This window comes from Plodia interpunctella, chromosome 27 (genome assembly GCF_027563975.2).
Source record: "Plodia interpunctella isolate USDA-ARS_2022_Savannah chromosome 27, ilPloInte3.2, whole genome shotgun sequence".
In the NCBI taxonomy this organism is placed as follows: domain Eukaryota; kingdom Metazoa; phylum Arthropoda; class Insecta; order Lepidoptera; family Pyralidae; genus Plodia; species Plodia interpunctella.
Window position 1 is genome coordinate 1,381,432 of NC_071320.1, and position 19,685 is coordinate 1,401,116.

Here is a 19,685-nt window from a genome sequence, read left to right on the forward strand (position 1 = left end):
ACGTGAATATTGTTTTACCTACCCTATTCAAGCAAATAAAAATGATTTGATTTAGGATGATATACATCGCATATTGACATCAAATATCATAATATCCTTTGATAGCATTGATAGACGAGGTTCGATATTTTCGCAGCTAAAAATTGTCATAGACAAGTTACTAAAATATATAATATAAATATATAAACGGTTCCTTAGAAAAAGTTGACAGACGGACTGGAAAATGAAAAACTAAGTTATCATATAGGTTATTATAGATACCAGATTTCGCCCGCGGCTTCGCACGCGTGAATTTATCTGCGAAATATCATTTTGTTTATTTTTGTTCACTGTACTTGTTGTAGTGATAACATGGCCGAAAATAGAAGCGGTCATTACTAGAACCAGGCGTAACTAGAAGAGGGCGTCACAAGTTGTCAAAGACCGCCAAAACGAGTGCACGATTTTCATACAACTTTCAACCCCCTATTATACTGATTTGGGGTAAATGTTTGAAAAAAAAGTTGCCTATATTTGAACGGGGGTCTGTAACTATATACGTACCAAATTTCATCCAATACGGTCCTGCGGTTAGCCTAATAAACTAAGATAACGGAACCGACAGACAGGCAGACTTTCGCATTTGTAATATTAAAGTATGGATATAAAAATATACTTAAAGCTAATAAAACCCATTCGTATAGCTGATACTGTTAGGTGGTAGGGTAATCTCAGGTAGGGTTGGAGTAGAAATAGGCACAGGCAGACAGTTGTATAATAGTATAATTAATAAGTAAAATACAGACCTGTGAACAATAAAAAAAATACATAAACTATAGCACTAAATCACTGTAAAATTTAGAACACTTTTCCGAAAGTGTTTACATGTTATATTGCTGATAAAAAATTATACATAAATTTATATTTAAAAAATGGTAAGCCCTTCTGGCATAATAGGGACCAACACTGTTTGAATGAGTTTCTTTCGGCATTTCTTCTCAGCAGTGGTCGTTCCGAAATGCTAGTAGTTTGTAGCTTTGGTAAACATCATTTAATTTAGAATATGACGTGAAAAAGTGCCTGTGAAGGCCTAATTTCTGAATAAATGATTTGATTTTGATTTTGATTTTGAAACATATGAAAACACTTACCCTTCAAGGGTCTATAAATAATATAGATATTTTAATATATATATATATATATATATATATATATATATATATATATATATACTTTGGTACGTGCCGATATCGTTATGGTAATGAGTGAGTCAAAATGTGATTTCAAAATATCAAGTGCAACAATAATTTAAAATTTTGAATTTAGAATGAAAGAAAAAAAAATCGTGCCAGCGCGCACGCGATATGACTAAAGAGGTCATAATGCGTGGCGTTACAATACTAGGTCAAAAAGTCGAAATGTGTGTATTCAAGGGTATACTTTGTGAGGATTTTAACACCCTAGAACCATTCCATATCCTCATTTGAATGTCGTAACCGAGATCGTGAGGTACACAAAGTCTTGGCAGATAGACAACAATAGCGTTCCCATGGAGGATTGACGTCAAGCGGCCTGTCGTAAAAACACAACCAAATCTTGAAGGATGAGATAGGGAAAGCTTCATTAGGTACTACTAATTATTATAAATGCTTAAGTTTGTGAGGGAGTATGGGTTTTGTTACTCTTTCACACGAAATCTACTGGACGGATTATAATGAAACTTGGTACACGAGTAGAATAGAACTTGGAATAACACATAGGGTACTTTTCGAGGCGCAGCTAGTATCTTATGAAGCGGTTTTAATCCAGTGGGAAAAGGCCCCCGGTTCGAATCCTACTCGTAAAATAACAATATTCCAATTAACAATATTGGAAACTTAGTTTTAAATTTTTATGACAATGCATTATTCTGATAAGCATGACCCAATGGTGCACCCAGGATCAGATCCCAACGAGGGAACTCCTCAACGGTTTACAGCAAGAACATAGATTTTTAGCCGTTAAATTATCATCATCTCATTACATAGAAAAGAGCTTATGATTTTCAAACGGTCGAACACACATTTTCCAAATATAGCTAAGTGCACTCTCGATTAAATTCTCGTTCATATAAAATAAACTAGATCAAAATCGGTTCAGCCGTTTGGTTGCCACGACGCCACCGATAGATCTACAGACACACGTTAAAACTTCTAACTTCCATCTGTCGTCGAGGGTTAAAAATAGGAAGGAAAACAATATATCACTATTCAATAAAATAGCTTTTATTTAAATGGCAATAATTTAAATCACTAATTAATACAGGATACTGTAACCCAGCTGTCCCAGCTGCCCGTTCAGTGCCAACGGTGACACCACTTCCACTGGTGGTGCAGACGTTGGCAGGGTGGTACTCAGAAGGTTGCTTACTACCAAAAGTTGTAGGGCATTGGCTAAATTATTTGCCACAGAACTGTCTTGGATGATGGTAGTGGTAGCTGGGACGGTAACGGGCGCTGATAGAACTGGTTCAACAACATTGGGTCCAATTGGGACGATTTGCGGACCAAACGGGACTATTTGGGGACCAGCTGGGACTATTTGGGGACCAACTGGGACTATTTGGGGTCCAACTGGGACGATGTTTCCGCATGGCGTTGCTGCTACGCTGGCGCCGATCGGGATGACATTGTTTGCTATGAGATTTTGCAGTTCTGCTAGCGGGATCCTGTTGATCACTTGGTTGTAGGCGACCTGAAAAAATAATTAAGTATATAATTCATAATATCAAATAGAAATATTATTGGTAAATATAATTTTGTCAAGACTTATATATGCCTAAAGCGTTAGGAATATATTTTCGAGTTTCAAAATTAAATTAACTAAAATTAAAAACTTAAATGAACAGGAAAATTATTCGTAAATCGTTTTCGTAATTCGTAAAATTTAATTACATAGGAAAATTATTCTCAAAACATGATATAAAAAACAGGTTGCACTCCGGGATTTTCGATTCGATCGACGTGAGTTTAACATTTTTTTTATTCATCACATAAAGTGCACAAAGCCACTAAAGAAGTTTTGATTTAAAAAAAAAAAATGTTTTGGCCAGTTCATTTTGGTTCCATACAATATTTTGATTTGTATTTATTTCGATTAGGCCATTAACCGTAATAAATCGTCTAAACAACAGTGAAAACTGCATCAAAATCCGTTGCGTGGTTTGAAAGAAGAAATCTTACAAACGGATGCAGCGGTCGACTTTGTTTTATACTGTTTAGTGTTTTATTTACCAAGTTGTTGATATATCTTGTTGATATATATTTTCAAAATTTCAAAGTCAGAAGTTGGATCAAAATCATATAAAATACTCACGTTGAAAAATGCCACTTGAAGGCAAAGAACTACAGCCGCTTTTGCAAACATTTTTTTTTTCTTTTACTTTTTCAATTGAACGAATGAATTCAATGTGTACTGAATGATATATGATTAATCGTAATTGAGTCTAAGTTTATATACGAAAGTACTATCACAACTTTCATAATACAAGATTAGATTGATTTAGTTTTCACGAGAAATACTTATGATGATAAAACTTTAGCAATTTTATCTATCAGAAGCGTTGCCAATACTTTTGTAATTGAGTAGTGTAACTTGTTTCTGATATCGACGACCTCGGTGGCGCAGTGGTAAGGTTCTAGCCACTGAACCGAGAGGTCCCGGGTTCGATCCCCGGTCGGGTCATGATGGAAAATGATCTTTTTCTGATTGGCCCGGGTCTTGGATGTTTATCTATATATGTATTTGTTATAAAATATAGTATCGTTGAGTTAGTATCCAATAACACAAGTCTCGAACTTACTTTGGGGCTAGCTCAATCGTTGTGATTTGTCCTAATATATTTATTTATTATATCAAACTTGGGTCTCTATCTGTAGGCATAAAAAATAAAGCCATAATGTAATATAGCATGTTGTATTGTGGCATAATTATTTTCAGCATAACGTTCTTTCGCATAACTATTTGAAGCATAATTAACCTAACCTAAAGGTTAATTACCTATGCCACATTTATCTATACAAAAATCAATTATGCCTTAGACCTATTATGATTAAATATATTATGCGATAAAAGGGACCCCATCAAACTTATCTAGCAGATATCGTAAACAATTTTCTACTCAATAATCTTTCTCAACGCGGTTTCATCCGTGGTTGTAACGCCCCGACGCCTATAAACAAATTCAAATTTAGAATTATTTATTCAACTTACATAGTTACATCGCCGACTTCCAAAACGCAGGTGAAGAAGCGGCGCAACAAACTTCACCGCAAAATTGTATATTGAGCTTGTAATGACAATGACGTATTGTGGTGACGTCGAATGACAATGACATATTGGAGTCAAAAAGTATTTCTAATATATTTTAATGACATCCAAAAAATATTAAACCTCGGAGTTAATTAATAAAACAGTGACGTTTGACGACCTCGGTGGCGCAGTGGTAAAGTTCTTGCCACTGAACCGAGAAGTCCCAGGTTCGATTGCCGGTCGGGTCATGATGGAAAATGATCTTTTTCTGATTGGCCTGTATCTTGGATGTTTATCTATATATGTATTTGTTATAAAATATAGTATCGTTGAGTTATTATCCCATAACACAAGTCTCGAACTTACTTTGGGGCCAGCTCAATCTGAGTGATTTGTCCTAATATATTTATTTACTTAGTGACATTTAATTATCGTGTTTGTTTATTTAAATAACTTAATTTTAATTTCTACCCAGTCGAATAGCGAATCATGTGAAATTTAACAATAAATCGCTTGCTACAGATAAAAGAATTTTACGGGAACCTGATAGCCATAGTCCGATTCGCACTTGACCGGTTTTTTGTCATGTGTCGAATGCATAGATAAAAGAAATATTGGTCGAATGCAATAAAATCTCTCCGACAACATTTTATGGCCACATATATGTGGCCGTCCAAATCAAAAGGGACCTTATGGCGGCCGGCACTTAGGTCTTTATTGCCGTTGTTCGAATACAAAACAACGGCAATAATGGCGTAAGTGCCGGGCGCCATAAGGTCCCTTTTGATTTGGACGGCCACATACCTATATGTAGCTTGTGACCTAGTTATACTGGATTCTCTTATTACCTACCTACTTTTTGCAATATCAAGATTCTTCTAATTCCAATCCTATGTTTACATCTCTCTCCGGAATTCACTCTCATCTCTGCACGTTCCCGGTTGCATTCGGGGTTGTGAAGCAGCGAAGCCCGGGGTCGGCGTAAAAAATCCTTAAAGGTTCGGCTGTCATTTCATATCCGGCCGCGTGTCTGACGTCAATCCTGCTTATGGGAATAATATTATTGCCTATTAGATGCCTGGGCGTGTCTGATACGCTATCGCAAAAAATATCATGCGGGCGAAGCCAAGTGTGTGGCTACATAGGTAAACACATACATACTACATATGCAGGATTTGCTTGATCTATCTTTTATTGTCTCAGCTACTTGATTGGTTAGAAATAAATAAATAAATAAATGAATATATTAGGTCAAATCACTCAGATTGAGCTAGCCCCAAAGTAAGTTCGAGACTTGTGTTATGGGGTACAAACTCAACGATACTATATTTTATAACAAATACATATATAGATAAACATCCAAGACCCGGATCAATCAGAAAAAGATCATTTTCCATCATAACCCGACCGGGGATCGAACCTGGGACCTCTTGGTTCAGTGGCAACAACTTTACCACTGCGCCACCGAGGTCGTCTAATTTTCTATAGAAATATTACCAGTTACTCGTACATTGAATAAACCCAGTCGTATTTTACCCGACCCAATCAAGAAAAATGGCTCCAAAATTGATGAGGGTTTTTCAATTTTTAAAGACTAATAAACCTACTATCCTATTAAGCCTACTTCCTACTAATATTACCTATAAATATGCGAAAGTTTACGAAGATATATGCGTGTGTATGTTTGTTACTTTTTCACGCAAAATCTACTGGACGGATTGTTATGAAATTTGGTACACGGGTAGAATATAACCTGAAGTAACACACATAGGGTACTTTTATCCCCGAATCATGGGAGCGAAGCCCCGGGGCGCAGCTAGTTTGCAATAAATTTTAAAATAAGTATTAATATTAATTTTGTACTTTTAGCATTTTAAGACTTTTTTATAAGTCAAATTTTGAATTTATAAAAGCAATTATCAGGATAATTGAATATAAAAAGCTTTTAAAAACGAGTATGCTACCAATCTTGAAAAAAAATATATTTTGTAGGTATATAAATTATATTTATTTACAGCTTCATATACTAATAGTGTGCAAAAAACATAAATACCCAACCTACAAAAGAATAAAATCGCAAAATAACAGATACTATGTTTAAGTAGCCAGTAAGGTTATTATGTCCTGTTCAAACTTCTCCAATCAATAAAAAACAAAAAATATATAATGTAACAAATCATATTTATTAACTTAAACTAAACATTGAAACATCGAGTTAACACATTTTAAAACAAATCGTTAATCGAACTCATAGAGAAGTAATCTTTGTCTGATCCCAAAATGGTCGCGTAAGGGGACTGAAAATCTTTCTTCGAAGACATGACCGATCCGTAGGGCGATGACAAAATAGGATCTAAATACGGAGAATTTGGTGACAATGCTTCGTATGGAGACATCAGTGTCAATCCCGATCTACTTGGAGAAGGAGGGGGCACTGTACCCATAAAGGGATTCGTATCAGCAAATCCTGCTGACCCAACGAAGTTCGCATTAGGCATGTGATTAAAAGATTGTTGTTCGTAATTCGGCTGGTAATTTTGATACTGATTCGCTATTGTTGGTAAATCGTTTTGAATCGGAGCATAAGATAGATTTTCTACCGATTCAAATGACGGAACACTTTGCGTTGTTTCAGGACTTGGCGGTGGTGTTTCCGCCGGTGATGTTGATAGAATATTATTGACGATCATCAACTGCAATGCTATAGCAAGATTGTTTAGCAATTCCATGTCTACGCTGCTAGATTGTGGTTTTTCTGGTGTTGGCATTGACACAGGTGGAGTCACATGGTTCGTTGGTGTTGCAGCCATTAAAGATGGTAAAGAAGACGACGCTGTAGCAGTTGTTAATAAAGAAGATAAAGACTGTGATGGTGAACCTGTAGTTACTAAAGAAGGCAAGGAATTTGATGATCCTGAACTTAAAATACTGGCTAATGAAGCCAAAGCTGAAAGATTATTTGTAGGTTTAGTCGGTGAAGGTACAACGGATTGTAGACTTGACAGTTGTGACTGGGGCATTGTTATTATGTATTGTTTGGGTGTTGGCTGCACTTGGGACGAGAATACCTGAAAATAGAAAAAATAAATGAATAGATAAGTTACTTTCTTAAGTATTTTTGTTCTTAGCTTTGTTGTTTCAGATCTCGTCGTGAGATGTGACAAATGAACAACGTCTTGAAAGCTGAGAGGTATCAGCCAACCCAAGGAGGGTACAAGTCAAGCAATCGGCCAGTCGTAAAAGCCATGAACGAACACGCTCAAATGTATGAGAGAGAAGTCAGTTATTCAAGCTTTCGTTTTTGATTCCACTGTTAAGACTTAAAAATCTTCTAGTAGTACAACCAGTTGAACATAGCAGTTGGACCAAGGGTCGAATAATAATAGTATAGTATTCATAATATTGATAATAATTACTAATGATAGAAGTTTATATAATATGTATCACAAAAATTCAACCATTGAAGATTTCAAATATATTACGTATACCTATTTAGTTTTGGAGAACTTAAATATTTCACCAAATCTTACCATGAAATCTTCCAAAAGAAATGAATATAAATGAAATGTAATATTTACCTTAAAAATAAGCGCTTGTATGATGAAAAGAAATAGTATTTTCGGAGCCATTGTGCTCCGACGAAGTTGGGTCAAAAATTGAAACAAGTAGTGGTTTTAAACAGTATTAATATCTATCTGTTATCTTGATGTCAAACATATTTATCAAAATCGCTATCAAATTAACTACTAGCAATTATGTAACAAGAGAAATAATATGCAATTTCTGATTATATATTATGTACATCTAGGTACCTAGTTTACATTTATTGATAACTAGCTTTCGCACGCGGCTTCGTCCGCATTTATTTCGTGCGTCCGCTATTCCTTATTATTGTAAATATCAAGGGCTTTAAGCAATGTATCGCGATGAAACCTATATTTTAAGTTAGACAATCCGCTATACAACTGTGGAAACCGCATCAAATTCCATCCAGTAGTGTTTGCGTGATGCGCGAACAGGAATACACATACATACAAAAATAAAAAATATTGTTTTGGCTTCTTTTAGTCCCATAAAGTCCCGCCATAATTTTTCTTTAATATCTCGTATGTACAGACCATAGATAATAGAATTAATTTTATCTATGGTACAGACATAGCACACCTAAGTATTATATAAATATGCGCAATAATGTGCATAACCCGCTTATAGTTTTATTATATGTATAGAAGTATAGATAAAACAATATCATTTCCAAGAAGGGTTGGCGTTAGACAGGCGGCTGCTTGTGAAATCACAGCCGAAGCTTCAATGTTTGAAGGTTTATTTTATACGCTGACGCGTTTGTTGGGTGTCACAGCCCCGTATGTGGAAGAACATAGAACGAGTGTTAGGTGTCTACGTCTATTGACACTTTGATTAAATGATTTTAGGAATAGGGTAGTTGACAAGGTCAGAGAATTGTAAAAAATTTGTATAATCTAAGTAAAATATATATAACTATTTCGGATTATTATGATAATTCATAGACTGTAACAATGCAGCTGGATAATTTACGAAAATTTAAAATTGGTTGGAAAGTTCATTTTTAATAACTATAAAATTATAAAAACAAAAACAATCTCAACAATCATAAGAAACAAAAATTTTGTATCAATTTTTATTAAAAACTCATCACCTTAATATAAATAAACTATAATATAACTAATACAATAAACCTAATTTTTATGTGGCTGTCGAATCTATGAGAATATTTTAGCAAGTTGTGACGTCAAATTGTTCGTGTTATTTAGTATGGAGTGTTTTGACGAGTTCAAAAATGTGTGTTTTTATTAATGTAAAGCATTGGCATTATCAAAGTATTTTTTTCACTGGTGTTTCTATTAAATATAAGGGCCTTCGAATATTCATCAAAACAAAAAATTCTCAACTAGCCTATTGGCTAGGTACTAATAATTACATGTCACTTTAATAGGTCAGTTTTATTGATTACGTGATTTACAATTTTTTTGTTCTCATTAAAATATATTAGGAATGCTTTTTCGTGACGTCATAGCACATCACTATCATACAAGCTACATTATATTTTTTGTTGCATGTGATTTGACTAGTTGAAAAATTAATAAATTCTATTTTACGACAATTCACACAAATTACAACATTTATATTTTTCCCGCTCGATTTCTTAATTTTTTTATTCGCATTTTATTAATGAGAAATTCAGAATGTGTGTGATCACGATAATATAAGTACTTAGGTTCAACATCTATATACCTATAGTATATAATAAAACAAGTCGGCTATGCTATATATGCCTTGTATAGTATGGGACTGACTGACAGTTTATGACAGGAATCTACAGTGTACCTCTATATAGCTACATATATGTGTGTACCCTAATATAGTAAACCTATATATAGTCGTCTGCTTCACCCCCCTGTGACTTTTAATTAATGTTTTACCTCCCGTTAGCACAGTTAGCAGCACATCCAAAGTTTTTCTTTCACTCGATGGTCTTTCAACAACTGTGTTGTAGCGGGGAGCTAGGTGATTATTGCTCGACCGCCACAAAGGGAAGATCTTCCCGCCAGGCTAGGTGTTGCGCCGGGGAACCGCACGGCTCCGACGGTGTCATGTCGGAGGTTTTATTTATGCTTCCAATAGAAAACGCACTGTCTGCGCGGTCTAGGCTTGTTAGCTGTCCATAGTGAGTCGACCGTCGTGCCATCTGTCCGTAGTTACCTGGATCACTTTTGTGGCTTGTTATTCGTTGCGTTTTGATCGCTTTTTATATCTGCGCCGTTGTGCATGTGGCGTGGTAGATGTCGCCACAGTGTCAAATCTCTGCCTACACACAAGGGACACAGATGTGATAATAATAATATGTATTGAACACTATTTGTAGGAATTAAATAATTTTCTTTTTCTAGATTGTGTTGAACCTGTGAACTCACGGTCATAGTCGACTACCAGATTATCACCGTCATCACACGAGTAAACACATTACTTTTAAATTGGAATTATGTTCTAAAATCGAAATAAAAAATCAGATCAGACATAAATTTTCGTTCAGAATTTAAGGATTGAATATATTCAAATTCGTACATGACACGATGATAAAAGGTCCGTCGTAATAATACATTATATTTGTGTCATAATTCATCAAGCTTTATCAGGGTCATTTTATATTATCTCAATTGTTTCCAATAGGAATTTAATCCCTCTTTCTCATCTTCCCGTGATCTCAGTTGTATTTGGGGCTGTAACGCCGTGAAGCCCGAGGTCATGGTGAAAAATAAACTTCTTAATTTCATTTTATCTTGGATGTTTATCTATTTAAGTGTGTATTTGTTATAAAATATAGTATCGTTGAGTTAGTATCCCATAACACAAGTCTCGAACTTACTTTGGGGCTAGCTCAATCTGTGTGACTTGTCTTAATATATTTATTTATTTTCATTTTAGGTATAAGCGGCCGTTTTTCTGACGCCAATTCTGCTTAGAGCGTGTTCCCGTTGCTCAGTTGCGCTGGAATATCCTCCGACACGTTGACAACCGTCGACGGATCAACGCAGAAGAACTTAGAAATTGTATTTTAGGTAAAAACTGGTGATTAGTAAAATGTAATAATACAATAACTAGATTTTTATAATCGCATCTCATTATGTATGGGTGGAAATTTGTGCGAAATTTTATTATTTTTGAAGAGAGCGGGACACGTAGTGGGAAATAGGGAATTGAACTTAAGATGACAGAAAAATACGAATTTGTAAAACTATAGATTTTAAAGCGGACTCTTAACCACTGGACTTCTCCGTCCATTCATAGATCACACGTAAATAATATAAAGAAAGAAAGTATTTATTTGCATTGAATGGGTACAACATTGTTGTTTTGTATTTCAAAAGTTCCATACATTCAGCCTATTTGGCATACAAATATAAAAGTATCTTAAATAATCATATTGTAATTGTATTGAACATAAATATTAGTGGTTTAAATAATTTCATTCCATTGTAAAATATTATCTACCTATGTCAGTTTACAATTTAAAAATTCCTGAACACTGTAGAAACACTGTAAATAAGGTAGTATTAGGTAAGCACGAAGTAAAAATACAATATAAAAACCAAAATAAATAATATATTTAAATAAATAACTTACATTAACATTAAATAAAGATTAAATAACACTAAACCAAAACGGGCCCTTGACAAGAACACTCTAACCCTTTCAAAAGCGACAAAAGATCGGTTATTTGTACATTTTTAAAGTTATTAATCGGTTTCACATTATTATTTATAACGTTATTCGGAATAACGAAATTAACCGGTAAGTTATTAACCGGTACATTATTAATAACGTTGTTCGCAACGTTACAGTTATTACAATTACAGCCGTTTGCTTTACTTATTAAATTCGATACAGTTGATGGAGTTATATAGGCTTTCGTGTAACCGTTTGGTGAAATACTCACAGCGGAGCAAAGGGGACATTTACATACATTTGACGATATTTCGTTAACCAACGGTCCGGACATTTGTCCGAGAACGGGTTTTCTCAAACAGTTTTGGGCGAATTTTTCGAAAATAACGTTCTGGATAGACGATGCGTAATTTTTGCATAACGCGTCGCTTTCGACTGGTGACAGGGGTGGGACAGGCTGGTTTCGTCTCTCGAATAACTCGCTTAGAATCGGGTAGTTGATTGGAGCTATGATTAATTGTGAATTTATGACCTGAAAAAAGATATATAATATATATATAATATATATATATATATATATATATATACATATATATAACTATCTCCAATGAGGAACAATGTATTTGATTTTGTTATAGGATTCTCCGAAACTACCGAACCGATTTCAAAAATTCTTTCACCATTAGATAGATTGACGACCTCGGTGGCGCAGTGGTAAAGTTCTTGCCACTGAACCGAGAGGTCCCGGGTTCGATCCCCGGTCGGGTCATGATGGAAAATGATCTTTTTCTGATTGGCCCGGGTCTTGGATGTTTATTTATATATGTATCTATTTATAAAATATAGTATCGTTGAGTTAGTATCCCATAACACAAGTCTCGAACTTACTTTGGGGCTAGCTCAATCTGTGTGATTTGTCCTAATATATTTATATTTATTTATTTATTATTTAGACACCATTATCCAAGATTTCTATAGGCTATATTTTATTTAAAAATTCCCACGGGAGCGAAGCCCCGGGCAACATCTAATCTAGTACTACCTATATATTTCTAAGACATATTTTTCCGTCTCATCTCAGCGTTCTTCGTTTCGTTCCTCTATGAAGCTCAGAATCCCTCTTTCCTAATATATATCTAACGTTATCGTTACTTAAATATCTATATTTCCAAACCATAAATCTTAAAAGTGTCAAATATTTACCTGAATAAAAACAGCCGCAAAAATTACAATTTTCCTTACCATATTTTGAATTTAAATTAACAAATTTAATTAAATTTACAATGTCTAAATTTAATTAACTGTTAATTAAATCTACTATCAAGTGTGACTACGATTTAAAAATGAAATCAACCTGTGTATATATACTAAACATTTATCACTATAATAATCACTTAAAATCTATTACATAATTTGATATCATTCCATCGTGATCTATCTAGTATCATTATAAGTAAAGATTTGTTGCAAAATTTAAATACCGCGGAATGAGTCGCGGACAATAACAGTCAGTAAATAGGTATTTATACTTACTGGCAGCTGCCCGCGACTCCATCCACGTTAAGACTAATTATATGTAGTCTGTCACTCATTCTGTCACACTTTCAGGGCTGGACAGATTTGGATGAAATTTGGAATTGACATAGTTATTGACTCGAGGTCAAAAACAGGTGAACGTGAGGTAATAAAAGTACACATTTTCGCCTTTGTAATATTAGTGGGATCCATAATTGTACGCGATGAGCGTTCTGAAGCCCTCAGTATAGCAATATGATTAAAACAATTCGCTATAATCACAATTTTACGAAATAATTGACACTATTACACAAAGATATAGGTCACGTAGCTATATAAATAAACTGTGTCAAGGTTGTTTGCACTATTTGTCTGTGGTGCGATTCAAAATGGCGGCAGTTTTGCTCGCTGTGGCAGCTTTGGTGTGGCAGGTTGGTTGATTCGTAGTTTATCACCATCATCATGCATATTTTTGCATATAAATAGTAGAATTCCATTTGTTTTTGTTGTATAAATGACACAACGAGTTCGCACCACAAAACGAATTGAAATTTTCAATTCAAAAAGTGGTTTTCAGAGCGTTATTCAAAGTCTAGACTACTATGGGCACTTTTTTGCGTCAAAATTTAAAATTTAAGAAGACCATTGCTGAGAAGAAATGCTGTAAGAATTTCATTTTGACATTATTAGCTCTGATCATGATAGCAGAGGCAATAGATTAACAAGAAATTGACTCTAAGGATGGGTTGCACCGTCAACTTGGATGTTAACTTTAACGTGTGCAGAAAAACGCAAAGTACCTACGCCATTTTGTCTACATGTCAGGGGCGCGTTAAAATCAACGTCAAATATGACTGTGCGATTCACCCTAAAAAAATTTTCATTTTTTTGATCGCCAGTACTATTTACTGTAATATTACTATTTTTAAGATCCTCAAATATATATATATATATATATATATATATATATATATATATATATATATATATATATATATATATATATATATATATATATATATGTATATATATATATTTATATATAACATTTATTTAAATAACATTAAATTTTACAACACTTTTTTCAGGCTTCGGCACAAATCTACAATGGACCTTTTTTGACTCAACCCCTACTTCAGCCTCTTACACCATCTTCTGTATCTCAAATTGGACCCATCGTATCGTTCTTCTCTCTAACCGACGGTATTTTACCTACTATAACAGAAATTCCTTCTATTGTACCTGATTTTAATCTACCTTTATCTGTACTTCCTGCTAGAAGTTGCCTTTTACCTACAACATCTCAAATTCCATTAGATATACCTGACTTACCTCAACCTGTGACTTCAAGCATCATAACGAACCCTACGCCTGTGATTTCTACAACAGTTGTTGATAATTCAGTAGCCAATTCTTTAGCAAATGTTCTTCAATTGTTAATAGTAAGTGAATTATTAGAATCATCTTACGCTGCACCGCCTGCATCACCATTTTTGTCCAATTTTGTACCCTTATATGATGCTATTGGGACTATAGGGACTGTAGTTTCTCCTTTAGACGCCATTGCACCTACTATAGATGTAACTACAGTAAGTTACAGTCCAGTAGTAGACATTCCAACTGTGGTTACTGAAGTTATCACATCTACTCCTATAACACCAGTAGTAAATAGTGTTATAGATGTACCTATACCTACATATGCTCCAGTAACCGAAATAGTAACACCAGTTACTACATACACTCAAAACGTATACGCTCCTGTCCCAGAAGTCGTAGCTCCAATTCCTGAAGCAATAGCTCCAGTAATATCAACGGTTACGGAAGTATCTTCATCTATAACTGCCCCTGTTGCAGATCTTTATACATCAATCACAGATACTATATCCGTAACTCCAGTTCCGTATTATGCTCCAACATATGTTACAGAGGTGACAGAAACCGTAGCTCCGTTACAAGTATCAATAGCTCCTACTGCACCAATATCCTATATATCAGATTACTACTCAGGTTATGCTGATGTCATAACACCTGTGCCTATAACAGTGCCTTTTGCAGCAGAATTGATTTTGCCTCAGTCAATTCCTGCTCAAATTGTGTGCAACTTCGGCTATTCTCCAGTTAATGTCCCTGTTTTTAACATGAATGTAGAACCACTGCCTGGTGGCTACGTTTTTTGAAATGTTTCAGCTTTTATTTGTATTGTTTTCAGTCGTTTTGTTGCATAATATCATCACCCCACTTAATCGTATTAAACTTATAAGGATTGCAGAACACATTTATTATTGGAGGATTCATTATCATTATTTTCTTTTTGATTTTAACATTCGAGCACTTCTTGAGTTTGCCTTTTCTGCCAACACTCTGCAGTAATAATATTGCTGGCTGGTTTATGTAAGACTAACTTCGCCCCGGGGCTTCGTTCCCGTGCGAATTTCGGGATAAAAGGTACCCTATGTGTTATACCAGGTTATATTCTAGTTTCATAACAATCCGTCCAGTAGATTTTGCGTGAAAGAGTAATACAAACACACACACATTCTCACAAACTTTCTTATAATATTAGTAGGATGTGGGCCATACCATCGTAGATAGCTTTCCCGGGGTTTGTCAGTTATCACGTAGGCTTTATAATTACAATTTAGACTGGTGAAGTTTTAGTATAAAATTCTAATTTGATATTGTTATCTATTGTATTGCTAAATACTCGTAGTAGTAAGAGTGATATTAACTATACTTTATCAACTTGCTTATGTATGAAATGTCACGTAGCAATATATCGCTTGCTTAATATTACAATGTTATTTTGTTTCTATCTGCATTCGTAATTTTAACTAGAAAATAATTACTATTTGTAAATAAATTATATCAACAAACAAAAATGTGTTTATTTTCTTATTAACTAGGTACATTTAATTTGAATGGATTTGTTATGCATGTGACATATGCTTTTAACATAATATTGAAAATAATGAGATGAAAAAGTTATGGAATCGAGCGGGAATTGAATCTACATTTAATTATTATAAAGGGATAGATAGACATTAAATAAAAATCGACGACCTCTGTAGCGTATTAGGTTCTTCATGCTGCTATAACGGGGTCAGTTCGTAAAAGTTCAAGACTTGTTATGGGATACTACAAACTCAACGAATCAAATATAGTAATATTTTATAACATACATATATAGATAAACATCCAAGACCCGGGCCAATCAGAAAAAGGTCATTTTCCATCATGACCCGACCGGGGATCGAACCCGGGACCTCTCGGTTCAGAGGCAAGCACTTTACCACTTCGCCAACGAAGTACTCAAATGTACGTCAGTATATGTACATATTATAAAATATAGAATCATTAAATTAAAAATATCCACTGACACAAGTCTCGGAACTTATTTTCGGGCAGATTCAGATTTATTTCAGTCACAAGTTCGAAGTTGTTACAGGAATGGATAAGTACATGTGACGCCCTGCAAGGGGCCAACAAACATGAGTTGACACTTTACTTACAAATTTCAAGTCATCTTTTTATTATTTACAAATACATCAATTATTTAGTAAACGGAACTCCATCTGTGTGATTTGTCCAGACAAATAAAACAAAAATGAGTAATTTAATAAGTATATAATTTTAGTTACCCAACACTTTCATTTTAAAACAGTGAATGAACACAAATAAATAAATTTAACTTAAAATAAATAATAACGTTGAATCAAAACACACTGGATAGCAAGCCACCTGTAGCGTACGTCAGAAATGGCGCTGTACCAGAAACAATATTAGTTAATCCAGAAATAACGTTAGGCGAAACAGCGCTAGGCGAAACGAAATTAGGGGAAACTGTATTAGTTGCAAATGGATTCGTACAGCCGCAAGACAAGACAGGAGATGTGAATAAATCATTAATGATAGGGGCAGCTAATTGTAAGGCTAATTCTGATCCCCCTCTTGTATTTTGTAGTAAGTTACAAACTATCATTAATTGTAATGTATTTGCTAAATTTTTGCATGCTGTTGGCGAGCAATCAGTGATTATCGTTGTAGATGAAGGAATAGACACAGGTATTTGCGTGTTGCACGGCGCCTCTGCTATGACTGTTTGTTGGGGAAAGTTTCCAACCGTTTCTATAATTTCTTGTTGAGGCCTATAAAAATTTAGCTGCTTTCTTGTGTATTGAGGTTGGACCTGGAAAATAAATTGATGTATGTCAAACACTCGTTGTAGTGGATGGCGTGAGGTTCCGCCCTAAAACAGGACCACTCATATCCTCCCGTGGACTCATATCCTCGTACAAGTGACACAGCCAATTAGGCAACTGTTATACCAAAGAGGGTTGATGAAAGGCAGTAAGTTTTAAGATTATTTTTTACGCTGATCCAGGGCTTCGCAGCGTCACAGCCCCGAACGGGAGATGAGAGAAAAGAAATTACTCTTTTCGAAGTTATGAGAGATAAATTACCCTTTTCGAAGTTATTCAGTCCTAGTGTCCAATGTGTATAAAAATGACAGACCAAGGATTGCATCGGATATGCATTGAGTTACTAAGATTGAAACGGAAAATTAAATTGGTATTTTTAAAAGCAAAAACGTAAGGCCTCAGCGGTGTAAATAAAAAAAAAAACAATTAGGTACTTATATGAAAGTAAAGAATTAATAATCAGACCTTGTAAGTATCTAAGATTTTAGCTATTTTGGTTACAGTAATCTTGTAGGTAGTAAGTACTTAATACTATTTATGTTGAAAATATTACAAGAAGAAAACAAAACATAATTGACTTGAAATATTTACCTCAATGATTGTAAACAAGTTTTGATTGTTTTAAGTCTTACCTGACATGTAAAAGTCGACAAACTAGCGGCAACGAATATAATATATATGAGCATTGTGGCAATTTAAGTAGTTAAATAAATAAAGTTAAATATATTATACTGAATTCACTGTCTCTGTGTGTAGCTTACAATATTTTTGAGTGCCAACTTTACTAACAAGTTAATTTATTTAACAGTTTATCAGTATAATATCAAATTATTGCAACTTACCGGTTAAAATCGTAAATTTATCACGAATATTATCGGTATAGATAATATACTATTAGTGATACTGTATTATGACATTATACACACTAAAATCTTGTCGTAAATCGTGACTACATTTGGTAAAATTGACTTTCTTAGACTACTGAGCAAGCCAACAGGCCCATGCCCTTTACAAATACTGGAAAAATATAATACTATCTTTATGTAGTGTAACAATAATGCCTGTGATATTTTTTTAGTTTTCGCTACAAATTTAAAATAAATCAATACAAATGTGATACATATCGCCTTAACCACTAGACCTCCGCTTCTTCTGTGCTATACCTATTCAACTGAGCGTTTTCTCGGTTCTTTCCTCTCAGCCGTTGAGCGTCGGAGCCCAGTGCCCGCTTACCTACTTTTTCGTCTCCACGTCGCACGATCGTCGGCATCCCTAGTTGTCAGACCATTGGCATATTGGCATATTTGTTTATAACTATATATTTTTACTCGAAACAATAAAATTTTATACATAAATAAATAAATATTATCCTTGATGACACAAGCCTTCCTTTTGGGTTTGCCCCTTCTGCCAGGGCCAGGCGAGAGCGGCATAGCCAGACATTTATTCCGGAAGGGTAGGTTTGTTCGGTACAAATATGATACGGAAATGAGACAGCACATCAACCTACCCAAATTCATTGCATACTCGTCGCTATTACTTATCGCCATAGAGGTTCATGCAGGGTAACTCGATGTGCTGTGGACTGTACGACACTGGCTACTTACAGATTTCCTCTTCAGCCGAATCGTCGTGATAGTCCACGTTAACGACGCCCAGCTCGATCCTGGACCGTTGCAAATCCGTGAAGAATTCGACAGCATAATTTATGATATCAGACGGTTGCTCTTGCAGTACGTTGAGCATAAAACTGGTTAAAATCTCTTTGAAGTCCGTTGGGTTGTCCAAAATGTTCGCGCGGTGTCTGCTCATCGTGACTATCCTGGATGTCCTCGGCTAAGAAATTGAGAACTAAAACGGATCTCTCTTATCTGTATAGTCGTATTCCTCATATTCCTGAGGGTCGTGGTCATTACGTGTACTTTCTTGGCAGTAATAATGTAGTGGTTTGCCATTGCCTTCTCTATTTCACACACAAGTTAATAATCAACCAGTGCGCAGGTTCCCTCACGGTGTTTACCTTCGCCAGAAGCAAGTGCGGTGGACGTTGAAAATTACTATACATGAGTCAGACTGGTAAATAAAGTCATGTGGCACGAGTAGTATTCGAACCTGGGATCTTTTGAACCACAGGCGGGCGTCGTAACCATTACACCACCACTGCTACAAAAAGGGATAACAGTAGGTTATTTATTGGTTGTTTATTGATCTGTCCACTTGCTTTCGACGAAGAAAAATGTCGTGAAGTAATTTATTAGATACTTAATTATATCTGCTGTGTAAAATGACAAATCACTCCGTCCATTATTTTTGCCAAGAAAATCGTTGTGTGTGTTTCGTTCCACCTAATGATCATGACCCTCAGCCATGAAGTCAGACCAAATTCGATTGTTAAGCATAATAGATATTTTATTCAAACTGTCTCAATCCCATTTTAATACGAAGATAAAACTGTTCCCGAGAGCATTTACCTAAGCAGGCGAAACTGCGGTAAAC

General features: G+C 35.0%; 2 protein-coding genes and 2 long non-coding RNA genes across 4 annotated transcripts; 1 reads left to right on the forward strand and 3 right to left on the reverse strand.

The window, feature by feature from the left end:
* Window positions 1-2,221: 2,221 nt before the first annotated feature.
* On the reverse strand, window positions 2,222-3,462 carry LOC128681485 (uncharacterized). The gene is made up of 2 exons (XM_053765419.1): window positions 3,334-3,462; window positions 2,222-2,712 (listed from the first exon to the last, which is right to left on the reverse strand). Exons 1-2 carry the CDS (start codon window positions 3,382-3,384, stop codon window positions 2,275-2,277), a joined length of 489 nt encoding a protein of 162 aa, XP_053621394.1. The 5' UTR covers window positions 3,385-3,462; the 3' UTR covers window positions 2,222-2,274.
* A 2,967-nt stretch (window positions 3,463-6,429) lies between these two features.
* LOC128681484 (uncharacterized) lies at window positions 6,430-7,949 on the reverse strand. Its single transcript, XR_010370258.1, has 2 exons — window positions 7,848-7,949; window positions 6,430-7,337 (listed from the first exon to the last, which is right to left on the reverse strand). It is a non-coding gene; the product is annotated as an uncharacterized LOC128681484 (long non-coding RNA).
* A 3,443-nt stretch (window positions 7,950-11,392) lies between these two features.
* LOC128681489 (uncharacterized) lies at window positions 11,393-13,211 on the reverse strand. Its single transcript, XR_008406019.1, has 2 exons — window positions 12,679-13,211; window positions 11,393-12,007 (listed from the first exon to the last, which is right to left on the reverse strand). It is a non-coding gene; the product is annotated as an uncharacterized LOC128681489 (long non-coding RNA).
* Window positions 13,212-13,327: 116 nt separating this feature from the next.
* LOC128681483 (uncharacterized) lies at window positions 13,328-15,882 on the forward strand. The gene is made up of 2 exons (XM_053765417.2): window positions 13,328-13,421; window positions 14,079-15,882. Exons 1-2 carry the CDS (start codon window positions 13,380-13,382, stop codon window positions 15,165-15,167), a joined length of 1,131 nt encoding a protein of 376 aa, XP_053621392.1. The 5' UTR covers window positions 13,328-13,379; the 3' UTR covers window positions 15,168-15,882.
* The last annotated feature ends 3,803 nt before the right edge of the window (window positions 15,883-19,685 follow it).